Raw genomic sequence first — 18,823 nt, forward strand, 5'->3', positions numbered from 1 at the left:
TTACCTGTCCTTTAATACCTATTCATTTTGTGCACTCTGCACTCTATCAAATGCCTTTTCGGCATTAAGGCTAAACAGGACCATAGGGACTTTCCTCCTTTTGGAGTTCTCTAAGAGTGCAAGCAGTTTCCTTGTCTTAACTGGACCTTATATTTTATTTAAATTTTAAATCTATCTAGCAGATGGATGAAGCAGTAGTCGGGAGATGCCATTGGATTTTTGCCCGGTTTTGGAATAGTGGTGATAGACGCTTTGATCAATTTCTCTTGGAAGAAGCCTCCTTGAAGGACATTGTTAAATAAGTTATGGGATGAGGATATCCTAAAAACTACTGTAATATGCAGTGGTAAGCCTATCTGGACCTGGTGCCTTCCTCGTGGGGATGACTTTAAAGCCATTTTTTTAAAAAAAAGTTTTTATTTTGCAATTTTAACAACAATAAGTGGAAAAGGAAATAGAAAAGAGAAGAAAAGACGTGAGGCAAAGGCAGTCATTACGGCTATACAGGATTTCAATCATTTTCACAGACTACTGTAAATTCAACCAGGTACCCCATATGGCATCAAATTTCTCTGGGCACCCTCTGGCTAAGTATGTCAATTTCTGACTTGGGAGAGTGTCATTTACCAGCTTTTGCCAATATTGCAAAGAGGGGGGGTCCAAGGACTTCCAATGCATAAGAATGGCTTTCTTGGTGTAATAGAGAAGATGTAGATAGCTGAGTCTGGAGAAGAAGCAAAGTGGAAATTCACCAGACAGGCCTAGTAGACAGAGTTCCGGGGAACGAATATTTGGGAGTGCTAACTTTTCATCCAGGAACTGAAGCACCTTACCCCAGAATCTCTGTATCACCGGGCATAACCAAAATTCATGAAACAGAGTACCTACCTCATCTCTGCACCTAGGGAACATATCTGATACATTATTGTATATTTTTGCTAAACGGTACGGAGACAGGTATGCTCTGTTTAAAAACTTTACCTGGATGTATTTATCTCTCATTGAGATGGAAATATTTGGAACCATTTTGAGAGCATCAGACCACTTCTCACCATCCAACTCAGGAATGTCTCTCTGCCATTTGGTCTTAGATTTTTCCAGGGGTGAAGGGCCTGCAGTCGACAAAATAGTATAGAACCACGAGAGTGGTTTAGTCAGGTCTTGTCTATGGAGGTAGGTCTCCAGGGCGGTTTCAGCTACCCTTATGGGTCTAGCAGGAAATTGCATGTTTAATGCATGACGCAACTGCAGATACCTGAAAAACATATTAGGGGGAGGGTGCATCTCTTGTCTCAGTAAGTCATAAGTTTTACATTCACCACCATTGACAATGTCTCTTAAGGTTTTTACTCCCAACTGAGCCCATCTAGCTATGTCTTGTAGCTCATGAAAGTGGGGGAGATGATTATTGCCCCATATTGGGGTCCTAGGAGACTAAACTTCAGATGGGCCCTGTACCACCTTCTGGGCTTTCTGGAAAGCATGTACTACAGCGACCATAGAGGGTGTGGTGGTACAGTAAGACGAGGCACCTCGGTATGGAAGTTTGGATAGGGCTTCAAGTGAGCCAACTATGGCAGCTTCTAGTATAACGGCTGGATTATTCATATCAGGGACCACCCACCAATGGGCATAGACTAGCTGAGCTGCAAGAAAATAAGCTTTGAGGTTAGGTAAGGCTAGTCCCCCATTGGACAAAGAAGCTTGCAATATTTCCATGCTTAAGCGTGGATGGCTTCCTGCCCATAAGAAGCCCCTAATTATTTTATCCACCCCTGTAAACCAAGACGCCCTCGGAGTGATAGGGGAATTATGTAATGCATACAAGAATTTGGGGAGAAAGATCATTTTAAATATATTAATTCTACCTAGGAGGGAATGGGGTAGGTCCTGCCAGATACCAACTCCGTTAGTTAGTGTCTGCACTATCGGGTATAAGCTTAATTGTTCATATCTATCTAGCTCTTTATGTATTATTACACCTAAGTATTTAAATTAGGTCACCATCTGGAGACATGATATATGGTCAGGGGTGCCCGGGGGGAGAGGGTCTATCGGGAAGATGACTGATTTAGAATGGTTGATTTTAAGACCAGAGTATCGACCAAATTCAGACACTGCTATAATGAGATTTTCCAGAGCCTGGTGTGGATTTGCCATGTACAGCAGCATATCATCCGCATATAGCGATATCTTTTCAGAAACATTCCCCAGTCTCAACCTCTGTATCCCCTCATTCGCCCGTACATGTATGGCCAATGGTTCAATAGCCAGATCGAAGAGCATTGGGGAAAGTGGACACCCTTGGCGCGTGCCTCTCTCTAGGGATACACTCTCGGTTAACCTCCCATTCACTAAAATCTTAGCTTGAGGGCGAGTGTAAAACAGCTGTACCCACTTTCTAAATTTAGGACTGAATATATACTGGTTTTAAAACTTCCCAAAGGAACTGCCATTGAACTGTGTCAAAAGCTTTTGCCGTGGTTGTATGACTTCATTGGGATGTTGAGTTGATTTGTGCAAGTGTAAGTTATACAGGGTGGCGTAGCATCCTGCAAATTAATTGGCTATTTGTGTATGGTTAGTAACTGCCTTGCCTCTGGGTTAATTATTTGTGCTATTGACCGATCCATTTTCTTTTGCTTTAGTATGTTGGCTAACAGTTTTATTGCTTTTAGCAATTTCTAAGAATGAGGAGAGCACTCAAAAGTAGCAAATTATGCTGTGATTATATTTATTCAAGGCTACTACACGACATGTTTCGGGTCCATGTTGACCCTTTATTCTTGGAAATTGCTAAGTGTATATCGGGATAGCGGTGTACCCGTGGAGGATTTGATGCATTCGACTATACATCTGAGGCAGTGCAGGGAACGTTCCTATAAATTCAAGTTTTATTCATAAATGTCATTCTGCTTTCTTAGTTTCTACACTCTTTATAAAGGTCCTGTATACAGTAAGTCTTATTTTGAATTTCCAGGGCCTACAATCAGTCTGTTTTGGCTTATAAAGTGCTTTGGTGATGGCAACTATTTTTTTTAGTTGTCCTCTAATGACTGCTTTATGAACTCAAAGTGTGGGTGTCCAAATACCTGGGGTGGGATCGCATTGAGTTGGAAGTATACCCTCAAGGATTTTTTTGCATTGTTCTATATTCATTTTATTACGTAATAGAGTCTCATTAAGGTGCTATTAGCCTTGAGGTCTTGATTTATTGAGATAAGGGAATGGCCAGACCAAGTATTAGTCACTATGTCAGATTGTAAGACTGAAAGTAGATGTTTATCCATGAAAAAGTAGTCTATAGTGTGGGTGGGAGGAAAAGATGTATTTTCTTTTAGTTCCATGCTGTGTTCCCCATACATTGTATAGGGCCCAAGTCTTAAATTGCTTTTGTAAAGCTTTGGAGTGGTTGGTGGCTGTTAGCTCTCTGAAAATAAATAGGATTTGTTCATTTATTGAGATTATGGAATTACTGGTAGCTCTTTTAGTAAAGCTATGGAACATAGGTACCAGAAAACACTGACAGATAACTGTCACAGCACAAGATCAAACACAATGCAAGACAAAAGGTCTTTAAATTTACCTTACTAGACAGAAAAAAAAGCACTAGTCTCAGCTTTTGCAGACAACAGCAATACAGGACATATATAAAGGCAACCTCTTCCCCCTATCCATTACACTGAAACTTCCATTCAATCAAAATGGGAAAGGTAAGTCAACATCTACTGGTTATGATTAGGGCAGTAATCCCCAACAACTGGCTTGTGAGCAACATGTTGTTCAACTACCCCTTGAATGTTACCCATTGGCCTCAAAGTAGGTGCTTATTTTTAAATCCATAGCTTGGAAACAAATTTTGGCTGAATAATAAACAGGTGTACTGTCAAACAGAGCCTTCTGTAGACTACTAGTCAACATTGGGATTTCAAATAGCCAATCAGAGTCATTATTTGGCAGCCCAAAGAAGTTTTTTCATGCTTGTGATACTCTCCAACTCTTTTTATATTTAAATGTGGCCCCTGAATTAAAAAATGTTGAGGACCCCTGAACTCGGTTTCATAACCATAAAGAATTTACTCATTTTAGAATATATGTTTAGGCTGCAGTTTGTATTTAGCACATGCTTACAAACAACTATATTGGAGGAAACTAATAGCAATAACAATGATTAGTTTTTACTAAAATAGGAAATAATTTGCAAATATTTATTACAGATATTCTTCTACGAGGAAAAGAACTTCCAAGGCCGCCACCATGAGTGCAGCTCGGACTGTTCTGACCTGTCCTCATACTTCAATCGCTGCAACTCCATCAGAGTAGAGGGTGGCAACTGGATCCTCTATGAGCACCCCAGTTACAGGGGACACCAGTATTACCTCTGGCAAGGAGAATACCCTGACTTTCAGAGGTGGATGGGCTTCAATGACTCCATCAGGTCCTGTCACTTTCTTCCCAATGTAAGTGTTTATAACGTTTTTTTATACAAACAATAAAGTTGGAGCAGTAAAGATTGCACAAAAACCAAATCTTCACAGTTGAAGACAGCAAATGACAAAGAAGTGATAATATGTAAGGATTACAAAGTGATGTATCCTTCAGTAAATATTGTGCATTGTCAAATGTTGTTATACCGCCAAATGTCATTGCCTTATCTGTGTCTTAAGATTGCACAAAAACCAAGTACCCCACAACTGTGTACAAAACTGTAGGATTACTGGGAAAGAAATCTAATTTTTCTTCCACCTCTACCAGTTTAATTGGAAACCCTATAAGTAGCAACTTAATCTCTGGTTTCGAAGAAAATCTGAACAGATCCCAGCAATAAAACAGCTTAAATTTCTGATCAATTTATACAAATACAATGTAGTTCCACACAAATGCAATATAAGACATTACCGTATATACTCAAGTATAAGCCGAGTTTTTCAGCATCCAAAATGTACTGAAAAAGTCTACCTCGGCTTATACTCAGGTCAGCGGGCAGTAGCTGAGATTGCAGTCACTTTTAATCATTCCTATACCAACAGTTGACTTGGGGAGAGACTGCAATATCCCACAATGCCTTCTGTTGGTTTTATGAAAGAATAACAGTGCGCCCTCTGTTGGTTATGCAATATCACACAGCGCCATCTGTTGGTTATATCAAAGAATAACAGTAACTGCAATATCACACAGCGCCATCTGTTGGTTATATCAAAGAATAACAGTGACTGCAATATCACACAGCGCCATCTGTTGGTTATATCAAAGAATAACAGTAACTGCAATATCACACTGCGCCATCTGTTGGTTATATCAAAGAATAACAGTAACTGCAATATCACACAGCACCATCTGTTGGTTATATCAAAGAATAACAGTGACTGCAATATCACACAGCGCCATCTGTTGGTTATATCAAAGAATAACAGTGACTGCAATATCACACAGCGCCATCTGTTGGTTATATCAAAGAATAACAGTAACTGCAATATCACACAGCACCATCTGTTTGTTATATCAAAGAATAGCAGTAACTGCAATATCACACAGCGCCATCTGTTGGTTATATCAAAGAATAACAGTAACTGCAATATCACACAGCGCCATCTGTTGGTTATATCAAAGAATAACAGTGACTGTAATATCACACAGTAGGGATGTAGCGAACTGTTCGCCGTCGAACTAGTTCGCGCGAACTTCGACTGTTCGCGTCCGCCGCAAGTTCGCGAACGTCGCGCGACGTTCGCGTCAAAATCGTTCGACCATTCCGTCGCTAAAATCGAACGATTAAAATCCTTCGATCGTTCGAATCGAACGATTTTCGGATGTTCGAAGTTCGCGAACAGATCGCGAACTGTTCGCATTTTTTGCCGGTGTTCGCGAACGGCGTTCGCGAACACATACTCGGCGGTTCGCTACATCCCTATCACACAGCGCCATCTGTTGGTTATACGAAAGATTAACAGTGATGGCAATATCACACAGCACTCTCTGCACAATTTTCTGTCACCATCAACTTTGCAAAGAAGTCCAGTTGATCGCGGGGGGAGTCTCTTTGGCGGAAGGTGCGCTGCTGGGAGACAGGGCTGTAGTTGTGTCTAGGCTTATACTAGAGTCAATACTTTTTCCCAGTTTTCGTAGGTAAAATTAGGTACCTCGGCTTATACTCGGATCGGCTTATACTCGAGTATATACGGTACATTTGTTTTCACATGATCTGGTCATTTTATTTTTTGCCTAGAACTTTGGAATGATATCATGTAGTTATTATCACAAGGCATAAAAGAAAATCAAACACAGGTCATCAAAATCTTCAGATATGCAGGTCTACTTTTTGTACAACACAGAGAATGAACATATTTCAATAAAAAATAAGAAATAAAAGGTTTCAGAGTTTTAGTTTAGAAAGGTTCTACCGAGATATGCATTTCTCTATATTTATTTTTCTTTCAATCTTATTTTCTAAGTACCCTGGCCAATACAAAATGAGAATCTATGAAAGAGGAGACTTCCAAGGGCAGATGATGGAGTTCTTTGATGACTGCCCCAATACTTATGACCGATTCCGTTTCCATGATATTCACTCCTGCAATGTGTTTGATGGCCACTGGATGTTCTATGAGGAACCCAACTATAGGGGACGTCAGTACTACCTGAGATCTGGAGAATACAGGAGATATAATGACTGGGGAGCCTCAAGCGCCAGAATTGGATCATTCCGAAGAGTTTATCACAGATTTTAAATAATCTCAGAAATCTACTTATACAGTTATATTGGTAATTCAATAAAATAGACATGTTTAAAATTATTTGTCCATAGTATTTATTTAAATATGAAATGCAGCTTTAGGTCAAATTCCAAATTATGGCTTAATGAAAAAAGCAGTGTTTACTTGCATAAAATTGTCTAGTTACAAAGATTCGAATTAAAAAAATTCGAATTTCAAGCTATTTTCTGTGTACTAAAACCTGCCGAATTGCTGTTTTAGCCTATGGGGGACCTCCTAGAACCCACTTGGAGTCAAGTGGTGGACTTTTTTTTGGGAAACACTTTGAATCAAATTCGATCAAATGCGCTATTCCTTTGATTCGTACGATTCAAATTCGGGCCATACCCATGGGACCCACAGGTTTACTCATGGGTTGGGCAGGTTTGGGCCGACCTCGCAATTCATACTTTGATGAATTTACAGAATTTATGGCAGTTTTCGCAAGCGGTGGCCACTTTAGTAAATTTATTTACTAAATAAATGTTGGCTTTTAACCTTTTCGCTGCCAGACAATTTGGCTGATTTGGTACTTTTATTGCCAGACCATTTTTGAACATTTTTTTATTCTTTCACTTTAAGGGCCTTTCCTGGGGGGTCTTTTAGTTTACCCAGGAAACAATATATGCTTTTTTTCAGGACAACCTGAGCTTTCAAAATATGCTATTTTTGTGTAATTCCACTTCTGTAAGAAAATATAGGCTTCAAAGTGCCTAATAAAATGAAAAAAATCATGTTTCACATAGTACAATTACATATATCAGAAACATCATTTATTTTATGTATGAGAACACAGCAGATTTGGAAAGGTCTATGTTTTCTGAACGTGGCAATACCAAATATATATAGTTTTATGGAGATTTCTCACTTATACAAGCAGTACACTAGCAAATTTCAAAAGCACCGCTCCACAAAACTGCATACCGTTTATACTCGAGTATAAGCCGATCCGAGTATAAGCCGAGGTACCTAATTTTACCTACGAAAACTGGGAAAACTTATTGACTCTAGCCTAGACACAACTACAGCCCTGTCTCCCAGCAGCGCACCTTCCGCCAAAGAGACTCCCCCAGCGATCGACTTCTTTGCAAAGTTGATGGTGACAGAGAATTGTGCAGAGAGTGCTGTGTGTCATAAAACCATCGCTGATCTTTCGTATAACCAACAGATGGCGCTGTGTGATATTGCCATCACTGTTAATCCTTTATTCAACCAACAGATGGCGCTGTGTGATATTGCAGTTACTGTTATTCTTTGATATAACCAACAGATGGCGCTGTGTGATATTGCAGTCACTGTTATTCTTTGATACAACCAACAGATGGTGCTGTGTGATATTGCAGTTACTGTTATTCTTTGATATAACCAACAGATGGCGCTGTGTGATATTGCAGTCACTGTTATTCTTTGATACAACCAACAGATGGCGCTGTGTGATATTGCAGTCACTGTTATTCTTTGATACAACCAACAGATGGCGCTGTGTGATATTGCAGTCACTGTTATTCTTTGATATAACCAACAGATGGCGCTGTGTGATATTGCAGTCACTGTTATTCTTTGATACAACCAACAGATGGCGCTGTGTGATATTGCAGTCACTGTTATTCTTTGATACAACCAACAGATGGCGCTGTGTGATATTGCAGTCACTGTTATTCTTTGATATAACCAACAGAGGGCGCACTGTTATTCTTTCATAAAACCAACAGAGGGCATTGTGGGATATTGCAGTCTCTCCCCAAGTGTACTGTTGGTATAGGAATGATTAAAAGTGACTGCAATCTCGGCTACTGCCCGCTGACCCGAGTATAAGCCGAGGTAGACTTTTTCAGCACATTTTGGATGCTGAAAAACTCGGCTTATACTTGAGTATATACGGTACTTCTGATTTCAAGGCCAAACATTCCACTAACAGTAGGTTCACCCCAGAAAACCATATATTTCCAGAAAGTACACTTTCCCCCAAATTTAAATTTGGTATGCATGTCTTTCTACCCCAAAGTACCAAGCCGCAAATCTTTCCTAAATTTGGCAATTTTGGGGACATTTCCAAAAATCACCTCAAAACTTCTACCCTGCAGCATCTTATATCAAACAAACCATTAGTAATCAAGACAAATGACCCCAAATATGAAAGCCTGGGGTCTGCTGAACAGTTTGATGTCCAATATGTATAGGTGCGCCTAAGCACGTGGCATATAGGGGCCTCAAATGGAAGACCCCATTTGGTCTATCATTTCAGGTACTGCAAAATCAACACATTTACATCATTTTGGGGTGGGCAAAGGTAGAAAAAAGTATGTTCACCCCAGAAAACCATATATTTTCAGAAAGTACACATTCCCCTGAATCTAAATTGTGTATGCATGTCTTTCTACCCCAAAGCACCAAGCCGCAAATCTTTCCTAAATTTGGCAATTTTGGACATTTCCAAAAATCACCTCAAAACTTCCACCCTGCAGCATCTTATATTGAACATACCATTGGTTATCAAGACAAATTACCCCAAATATGAAAGCCTGGGGTCTGCTGAACAGTTTGATGTCCAATATGTATAGGTGTACCGAAGCACGTAGCATATAGGGGCCTCAAAAGGAAGACCCTCCCATTTAGTCTATCATTTCAGGTACTGCAAAAAGAACACATTTATAACATTTTGGGGTGGGCAAAGGTAGAAAAAAGTACGTTCACCCCAGAAAACCATATATTTTCAGAAAGTACACATTCCCCTGAATCTAAATTGTGTATGCATGTCTTTCTACCCCAAAGCACCAAGCCGCAAATCTTTCCTAAATATGGCAATTTTGGGTACATTTCCAAAAATCATCTCAAAACTTCCACCCTGCAGCATCTTATATCAAACATACCATTGGTTATCAAGACAAATGACCCCAAATATGAAAGCCTGGGCTCTAGTGAACAGTTTGATGTCCAATATGTATAGGTGTACCAAAGCACGTGGCATATAGGGGCCTCAAACAAAGGCCCCCCCATTTGGTCTATCATTTAAGGTACTGCAAAATCAACACATTAACATCATTTTGGGGTGGTCAAAGGTATAAAAAAGTACATTCACCTCAGAAAACCAAATATTTTCAGAAAGTACACATTCCCCCGAATCTAAATTGGGTATGCATGTCTTTCTTCTCCAAAGCACCAAGCCGCAAATCTTTCCTAAATTTGGCAATTTTGGGGACATTTCCAAAAATCACCTCACAACTTCTACCCTGCAGCATCTTATATCGAACATACCATTAGTTATCAATACAAATGACCCCAAATATGAAAGCCTGCGGTCTGCTGAACAGTTTGATGTCCAATATGTATAGGTGTACCTAAGCACGTGGCATATAGGGGACTCAAACAAAGACCCCCCCCCATTTGGTCTATCATTTCAGGTGCTGCAAAATCAACACATTTACATCATTTTGGGGTGGGCAAAGGTATAAAAAAGTATGTTCAACCCAGAAAACCATATATTTTCAGAAAGTACACATTCCCCCGAATCTAAATTGTGCATGCATGTCTTTCTACCACAAAGCACCAAGCCGCAAATCTTTCCTAAATTTGGCAATTTTGGACATTTCCAAAAATCACCTCAAAACTTCCACCCTGCAGCATCTTATATTGAACATACCATTGGTTATCAAGACAAATTACCCCAAATATGAAAGCCTGGGGTCTGCTGAACAGTTTGATGTCCAATATGTATAGGTGTACCGAAGCACGTAGCATATAGGGGCCTCAAAAGGAAGACCCTCCCATTTAGTCTATCATTTCAGGTACTGCAAAAAGAACACATTTATAACATTTTGGGGTGGGCAAAGGTAGAAAAAAGTACGTTCACCCCAGAAAACCATATATTTTCAGAAAGTACACATTCCCCTGAATCTAAATTGTGTATGCATGTCTTTCTACCCCAAAGCACCAAGCCGCAAATCTTTCCTAAATATGGCAATTTTGGGTACATTTCCAAAAATCATCTCAAAACTTCCACCCTGCAGCATCTTATATCAAACATACCATTGGTTATCAAGACAAATGACCCCAAATATGAAAGCCTGGGCTCTAGTGAACAGTTTGATGTCCAATATGTATAGGTGTACCAAAGCACGTGGCATATAGGGGCCTCAAACAAAGGCCCCCCCATTTGGTCTATCATTTAAGGTACTGCAAAATCAACACATTAACATCATTTTGGGGTGGTCAAAGGTATAAAAAAGTACATTCACCTCAGAAAACCAAATATTTTCAGAAAGTACACATTCCCCCGAATCTAAATTGGGTATGCATGTCTTTCTTCTCCAAAGCACCAAGCCGCAAATCTTTCCTAAATTTGGCAATTTTGGGGACATTTCCAAAAATCACCTCACAACTTCTACCCTGCAGCATCTTATATCGAACATACCATTAGTTATCAATACAAATGACCCCAAATATGAAAGCCTGCGGTCTGCTGAACAGTTTGATGTCCAATATGTATAGGTGTACCTAAGCACGTGGCATATAGGGGACTCAAACAAAGACCCCCCCCCCCATTTGGTCTATCATTTCAGGTGCTGCAAAATCAACACATTTACATCATTTTGGGGTGGGCAAAGGTATAAAAAAGTATGTTCAACCCAGAAAACCATATATTTTCAGAAAGTACACATTCCCCCGAATCTAAATTGTGCATGCATGTCTTTCTACCACAAAGCACCAAGCCGCAAATCTTTCCTAAATTTGGCAATTTTGGACATTTCCCAAAATCACCTCAAAACTTCCACCCTGCAGAATCTTATATTGAACATACCATTAGTTATCAAGACAAATGAATTTGAATTTGAAAGCCTGGGGTCTGCTGAACAGATTGATTTCCAATATGTATAGGTGTACCTAAGCATGTGGAATACAGGGGCCTCAAAACGAAGACCCACCATTTGGTCTATCATTTCAGGTACTACAAAATCAACACATTTACATCATTTTGGGGTGGGCAATGGTAGAAAAAAGAATGCTCACCCCAGAAAGCCATATATTTTCGTAAAGTACACATTCCCCCGAATCCAAATTGGGTATGCATCTCTTTCTACCCCAAAGCACCAAGCTGCAAATATTTCCTAAATTTGGAGATGTTAGTCAACATCACCACAAAAATCACCTCAAAACTTCCAACCTGCAACACCTTATTTAATACATACTATTAGGTATCAAGATAAATCACCCCAAATATGAAAGCCTGGGGTCCTCTGAACAGTTTGATGCCCAATGTACATAGGATTATCGAAGTACATGGCATGTAAAGACCCCAGAATCTACCTTGTGCATACTTGTTTTTTGATGACTTACATTTACACTAATTTCCAAACATTACCAGTTTTATATGGGATAAAAGCTACAAAAAGTTATGGTGACCCCTAAAAGCCATATATTTTTGGAAAGTATACATTCTGACAAATCTAAAATGGGTAATTATGTCTTTCTACTCCAAACTACCTTACTGCAAAGCTACGCTAAAGGCAGTGATTTTTATGACATTTCTGAAAATTGTCTAAAAATATTGCAATTGGTCGCATTTATCTCACCCAATTTCTTACATACAATTGTAAAACAACCCAAATATTGACGCCAAGGGTCTACTGAACAGTTTGATGCCCAATGTGCATAAATATACCAAAGCAGCTGGCATGTGCGGACCCCCAAAAAAAATTTTGAATTTTCTCCGCTGTCTTTTCGCCTTCTGTGAAGAATGACCTGTGACTGCGTATTATTTGCCAAAAGACCCTCCTAACAGCACATAGACCCCCAAAACCATATATGTTTGGAAAGTACACATTCTGACAAATCTAAAATGGGTAATTATGTCTTTCTACTCCAAACTACCTTACTGCAAAGCTTTGCTAAGGCAGCGGTTTTTATGACATTTCTGAAAATTGTCTAAAAATATTGCAATTGGCCGCATTTATCTCACCCAATTTCTTACTTACAAATGTAAAACACCATATTTTTGGAAAGTACACATTCTGATGAATCTAAAATGGGTAATTATGTCTTTTTACTCCAAACTACCTTACTGCAAAGCTTCGCTAAAGGCAGCCGTAAAAATATTGCAATTGGCCACATTTATTTCACCCAATTTCTTACATACAATTATAAAACACCCTAAATATTGACGCCAAGGGTCTACTAAACAGTTTGATGCCCAATGTGCATGAACCAAAAGCAGCTGGCATGTGCGGACCCCCAAAAAATTAGTGTATTTGGATTTTCTCCGCTGTCTTTTCGCCTTCTGTGAACATAGACCAGTGACACCCTAACAGCACATAGACCCCCAAAATCATATATTTTCGTAAAGTACACATTCTGACAAAAATAAAATTGGAAAAAAAAAAGCCTGAAAAGAAAAAGAATAAAGCTAACTTTGTAAAATGTGTATTGTGTACATGTGTAAGTGGGATTGGGAAGCCGAGAGCCACCGAATGGGAGCCAAAGCAGAACGGGAGCCAAAGCCAAATGGGACATGAAGCAGAAGGCACCCAATGGGAGCCGAAGCTACTGGAAAGAGCAGGAACTGCCGAAAAGAGTCGAGGCTGCCAAAAAGAACCAAACCCTTGTAACGTCAGCGTGCATGGCGTTGGGGTGTGTTAATCTCAACAGATTTATATATTATGGACACTTATCAAGATGGACACACACCTTCTATAGAGATATGTTTATATTAATTGTGTATTTCTGATTAAGTTTAATAAATGGGTCTTCTATGGACAACACAGGCTATTTACTATTAATAGAATGGTATTTGATCATCCATTCCAAAGGGTTGTGTGTCATTTTTTGGAGGCAGGCTTTGGGTTGTGTACCCTTCCCCTTATAGAAGTATTTAAGGTTGAATGCTACAATGTTGGGGTTATTTACTAAAACTCAAATTTATGTCATATTTTTATTAAACCATGCACAACCAAACTCCCATCCATGATTTTATCTTATTTATAAATAAAAATGAAAAAGTCGGGTCAGGAAAAGACTTGATAAAATCAAGTGAAAACTCGAATCTTAAAAAACTTTTGGATTTAATGCCCAAATCGCTAGATTGTTCAGGTTATTTTCCAAAAAAAATAATTTTCCAGATTATTGGACGAAACCCAGCGCAAATCATGATATCTTCAAATAAGAGGTAAAAGGGACATTTGTCATTGACAACCACATGTTTTTTTGCCAAGCAGTGAGTGCAAAGCCCCAAGGGAAAATCATAGGAAGTCACAATCTTGAGAGATTACCCCTCTGAGTCTGTACTGTCAGCAGTGGCCACTTCAGCTAAGCCCTGTGTACAGAACACACTTTTATAGGTGCTATTCTTCTTATACTGTGGCATAACTTTTCAGCATTGTTCACGTTCTGCCTACCAATTTTCAACGGTAACTATTACTACCTACAACTGTAGTAGTAGATTGTAGATTTGGATAATATGGTGGGGGAGCTTCCCCACCACCATACACCAATCAGCCCTATGTGGTCACCAAGACAGACCTCATGGTAATCTGTCACTGAGCAGCCTCCACCTAGTAATGTTATGCACATGCTCTGTGATCTCCAAATCCCAATGCCATTGCAGTTGTACACACGTATTTATTGCTACTGCTACTCAGACACTCCATAGAGTGTTAATGAGCTTGTGTGTGCAGGCATGGCCACCAAGTTTTCATTATGCAAGGTCATGCCCATTGGGCAGTGGTGTTTTTTTTTACACAAATATTTTGTATACAAGTGTTATTATAGCATTTAAAGGTAGTTTGGATGTTATAGCTTTTCAATTTTTTTTAAATAGAATACCAATGTTTAAAGACAACTATATTGCTAGCTGTGCAATCATGCTGTGTTGACACAAATTAACTTATTATTTCTGCTTGTGTAATAATAGCACCACTTACAAAAAAAGCACACAATATTTTAGAAAATATTTTTATTCTATGCTGATATCCTTGAATTATCAAAACAATGTGTAAATTCTTAATAATATAAAATTATAAATTCTTTGAATACATTGGATTTATTTTTCTATGTTTTACTATTTTTAGCAAATGTTATAATTTCGTTAATGTTTATATATTTTATGTACCGTATATACTCGAGTATAAGCCGAGTTTTTCAGCATCCAAAATGTGCTGAAAAAGCCTACCTCGGCTTATACACGGGTCAGCGGTACCCAACCCGAGTAGCCGAGATTGCAGTCACTTTTAATAATTCCTATACCAACAATACACTTGGGGAGAGACTGCAATATCCCACAATGCCCTCTGTTGGTTATATGAAAGAATAACAGTGCGCCCTCTGTTGGTTATATGAAAGAATAACAGTGACTGCAATATCACACAGCGCCATCTGTTGGTTGTATGAAAGAATAACAGTGCGCCCTCTGTTGGTTATATGAAAGATTAACAGTGACTGCAATATCACACAGCGCCATCTGTTGGTTGTATGAAAGAATAACAGTGACTGCAATATCACACAGCGCCATCTGTTGGTTATATGGAAGAATAACAGTGCGCCATCTGTTGGTTATATGAAAGAATAACAGTGACTGCAATATCACACAGCGTCCTCTGTTGGTTATATGAAAGAATAACAGTGACTGCAATATCACACAGCGTCCTCTGTTGGTTATATGAAAGAATAACAGTGACTGCAATATCACACAGCGCCCTCTGTTGGTTATATGAAAGAATAACAGTGACTGCAATATCACACAGCGCCCTCTGTTGGTTATATGAAAGAATAACAGTGACTGCAATATCACACAGCGCCCTCTGTTGGTTATACGAAAGATTAACAGTGATGGCAATATCAAACAGTACCCTCTGCACATGGTAGTGGGACAGTGGGACAATGCACACAGTAATCCGTTTGGCAATTCTCTGTCACCATCAACTTTGCAAAGAAGTCCGGTTGATCGCTGGGGGGGTCTCTTTGGCAGAATGTGCGCTGCTGGGAGACAGGGCTGTAGTTGTGTCTAGGCTTATACTAGAGTCAATAAGTTTTCCCAGTTTTCGTAGGTAAAATTAGGTACCTCGGCTTATACTCGGGTCGGCTTATACTCGAGTATATACGGTATATAGAAGCTGTATTGAAATGTAAAAATAAATTGATGTTTGGCAGGTTGGCTTTATTGGGAACAGGGGAGGCCATAAATGTAAATAAAAAAAAAAAAGAAACACATATTAATGTCATCATTTATTTTGTGTAACGATGAAGAAAAAATCTGTATTGGCAGATTTCACCTGCAGCATTTTGCCCCCCTTAAGTTGTGACCATGAAAAGTTTATACAGCCTGTGATTCCTTTGTTTTGGTATTCTGACTCTTGGTGAGTTCAGAATCCACGGTGTCAAATAAACTTTATCTTTTTACCTCAATTGGTCTTCGATAACTGAATTTCCATGACAGTTCCTATTAAACAATTAACAATAGGTTTTAAAATAATATTACATTAGATTAGAAAGATTTCATCAAGGCCATATATTCAGCAGGGTAATCCTGATGTTGTCTGAATCCCATGTATTTCATTTTTTAGGCCCTGGCAATGTATTTTTCTCACAGCATCGTATGTAATAGGTCACCTTAATCCTTCTCCAAGCTACCCATGAATCCTGGTATAAAATTCTTTGTATGTTGTTTTCCATAACAATCTGTAATTAAGGAATAATTCATATTATTTAAATAAAAAAAGAACATTATTGTTGCTTGCTCATTTATGCTGTGAAATCATTACCCATTATCCTAAGAATCCCATTTAAATTAGTCTAAATTATTATAATTAGGCTTAAAATGTCTTTCTAAGGGCTACAACACACAGTGTACATTCTCCACCAGAGTTTTCTGTCCTAGGAAGAAGATCCTGATACTGAAATTTCAGATTCCCTTTCACATGAATGGGAAATGCAAGGCAGAGCTAGAAAATGTCACTGTACAACCCCCAAACAATGTTTTTCTGGCAGAAAAGTTTCAGTTCCATGCCTTGTATTTGCCAATCATGTGAAAGGAAGTCTGAAGTAGCAGAAGCTTCCTAACCAACTAATAAATACTGGTGAAGGATTCAAGCTATTTCCAGGATTGGGGTATAATAAATCCCTTAAATGAAGCCAAACAGCGATGGCTGGGCACTTTTATACTGGCTGAAAAATGCTGGCACATAATACAACCCCTGCACACTTTAGGGCCCTTTAGGGCATTTTTAGCTACATTCCCCGTTATTTGTGTGTTTAACACAAAGTAACGCTGAAAAAAATAATAAAATACTGAACACAGATTAACATTTAGGGGCAGATTTATCAAGGTTCGATTAGTACATTTAAATTAGAATTTTCAATTGTTTAATCCCCCTATTCGAATGTAAATTTGAATGTGAGATTTATCACATTTCGACCATGGAAACAGTCCTAATTTAATATTCGCCAAAACCTGCCAAGTTTATGTACAGTCAATGGCAGAGGTCTGTTGAGCCATTTGGAAATGTTAATAGCCTGACATTTAAGGTTTTTTTCAGGAGAAAAATTTGATTATTACAAATCGTATACAAATCGAATAAGATTCAAATATTTGGGTTGGAACCATTCGATCGAATATTAGACATTCAAATTTTTTCTTAAATAATGTCCTAGTTGAATTGTGAGTATATTCGAATTAATAAAACATTCACATGAATTCAATATTCCCCCTTTAATAAATGGGCCTCTAAGGGCCACATTTACTTAGCTCGAGTGAAGGAATAGAATAAAAAATACTTCGACCATTGAATTGGCTGCTTCGACCTACGACTTCGAATCGAACGATTCAAACTAAAAATCGTTCGACTATTTGACCATTCGATAGTCTAAGTACTATTTCTTTAAAAAAAACTTCGACCACCTACTTCGCCACCTAAAACCTACCGAGCATCAATGTTAGCCTATGGGGAAGGTCCTCAAAGTCTGCATTTTGTATAGTCTTATCTTGCAAAGCAATAGTAAAATACTATTGCACAGTGAGATTATTGGTCAAAATTCCAGCTCCAATATTCTCACTGTGTAATAAATGTTTTATGGGTAATACAAGTAACTGACCGAAATGCAGAAAAAAAAATACAAAAACAGAAACACCAAAGCAAACTTTGAATCGAAAATGCTCTATTCGGCCAAATACGGATCTATTTGATCAAAAAATTACCTATTCGACCCAAAAAAAATGGACTTAATTTCGGTTAGTCTCTTTGAATTCGAATTTTGAAGTTTTTTCAATTCGAAATTCGACACTTGATAAATATGCCCCCTAATAATAAGTACAAAATTGGGGAACTAGAGTTCAAAAAATATACAATAGTATACCCAATATAAATATGTGCACTGAAAAAACAATTAAATTATCAAAATTAAAGAGCAAAAAAATTAAACAGAGAGTTTTTTTCTAATCATTCATACTTTTATAGATTATCTGGAAAACTCTTTGGTTGGCCTAGAATTCATCACTGGAGGCTGTGGGAGGGACTATGTTTGTACCAAACACATTGCACCGTGAGGCTTGTTTGGTGACTATTTGTAAATGCAGGGTATCTTTAGGGTACTGTATCCAGGTGATTGCATTTAGAGTGACTGCTTAGATATATACAATAAAAAGGTCTATAGAAAGCAACAGTTTTCAGGTTTTTCTCATTTTAAAATTAGTTTAACAACAAATATTTAAATCTAAATATAATATTTATATAAATATAAAATTAACTATCATGATTTTTGGTCTCTTTGTGTTGGTAGAGTAGTAACCCCTGATGCAAGGAATGATGCCTTATTGACAACTGCTGCCAAATCAAAGATTCATTTTAATTATAATAGTAGAAACTAAGTTACCCCATGCTTGACATTGTTAGCTCTTATAAAAGAGATACACTTACTGGGAATATGAAACAACTGGAAATGCTGTGCAGTTTTTCAGTTAATGTCATGGAAAACAGGCATGACTAAATTCTTTGAAATAACTGTCACAGCAGAACATAAAACACAATGACAAAACAATACATTTACCTTACTAAACAGAAAAATTAAGCTCTGGGCTCAGCGTAAGC

At 38.4% G+C, this 18,823-nt stretch overlaps 1 protein-coding gene across 1 annotated transcript; it reads left to right on the top strand.

The window, feature by feature from the left end:
* Positions 1–3,679: 3,679 nt before the first annotated feature.
* crygdl.31.L (crystallin gamma D like gene 31 L homeolog) lies at positions 3,680–6,728 on the top strand. Its single transcript, XM_018226354.2, has 3 exons — positions 3,680–3,713; positions 4,218–4,460; positions 6,453–6,728. The coding sequence occupies exons 1-3, from the start codon at positions 3,705–3,707 to the stop codon at positions 6,726–6,728; spliced, it is 528 nt and encodes a 175-aa protein (XP_018081843.2). The 5' UTR covers positions 3,680–3,704.
* Positions 6,729–18,823: the final 12,095 nt, after the last annotated feature.

The sequence above is a fragment of the Xenopus laevis genome, chromosome 1L (genome assembly GCF_017654675.1).
Source record: "Xenopus laevis strain J_2021 chromosome 1L, Xenopus_laevis_v10.1, whole genome shotgun sequence".
NCBI lineage: Eukaryota > Metazoa > Chordata > Amphibia > Anura > Pipidae > Xenopus > Xenopus laevis.

What these genes read in the sequence shown, in the direction of transcription:
- crygdl.31.L (XM_018226354.2), top strand. An exon ending in CCTGTCACTTTCTTCCCAAT is followed by an intron (nt 4,461 to 6,452) that starts GTAAGTGTTTAT and finishes TTATTTTCTAAG; the next exon opens with TACCCTGGCCAATACAAAAT.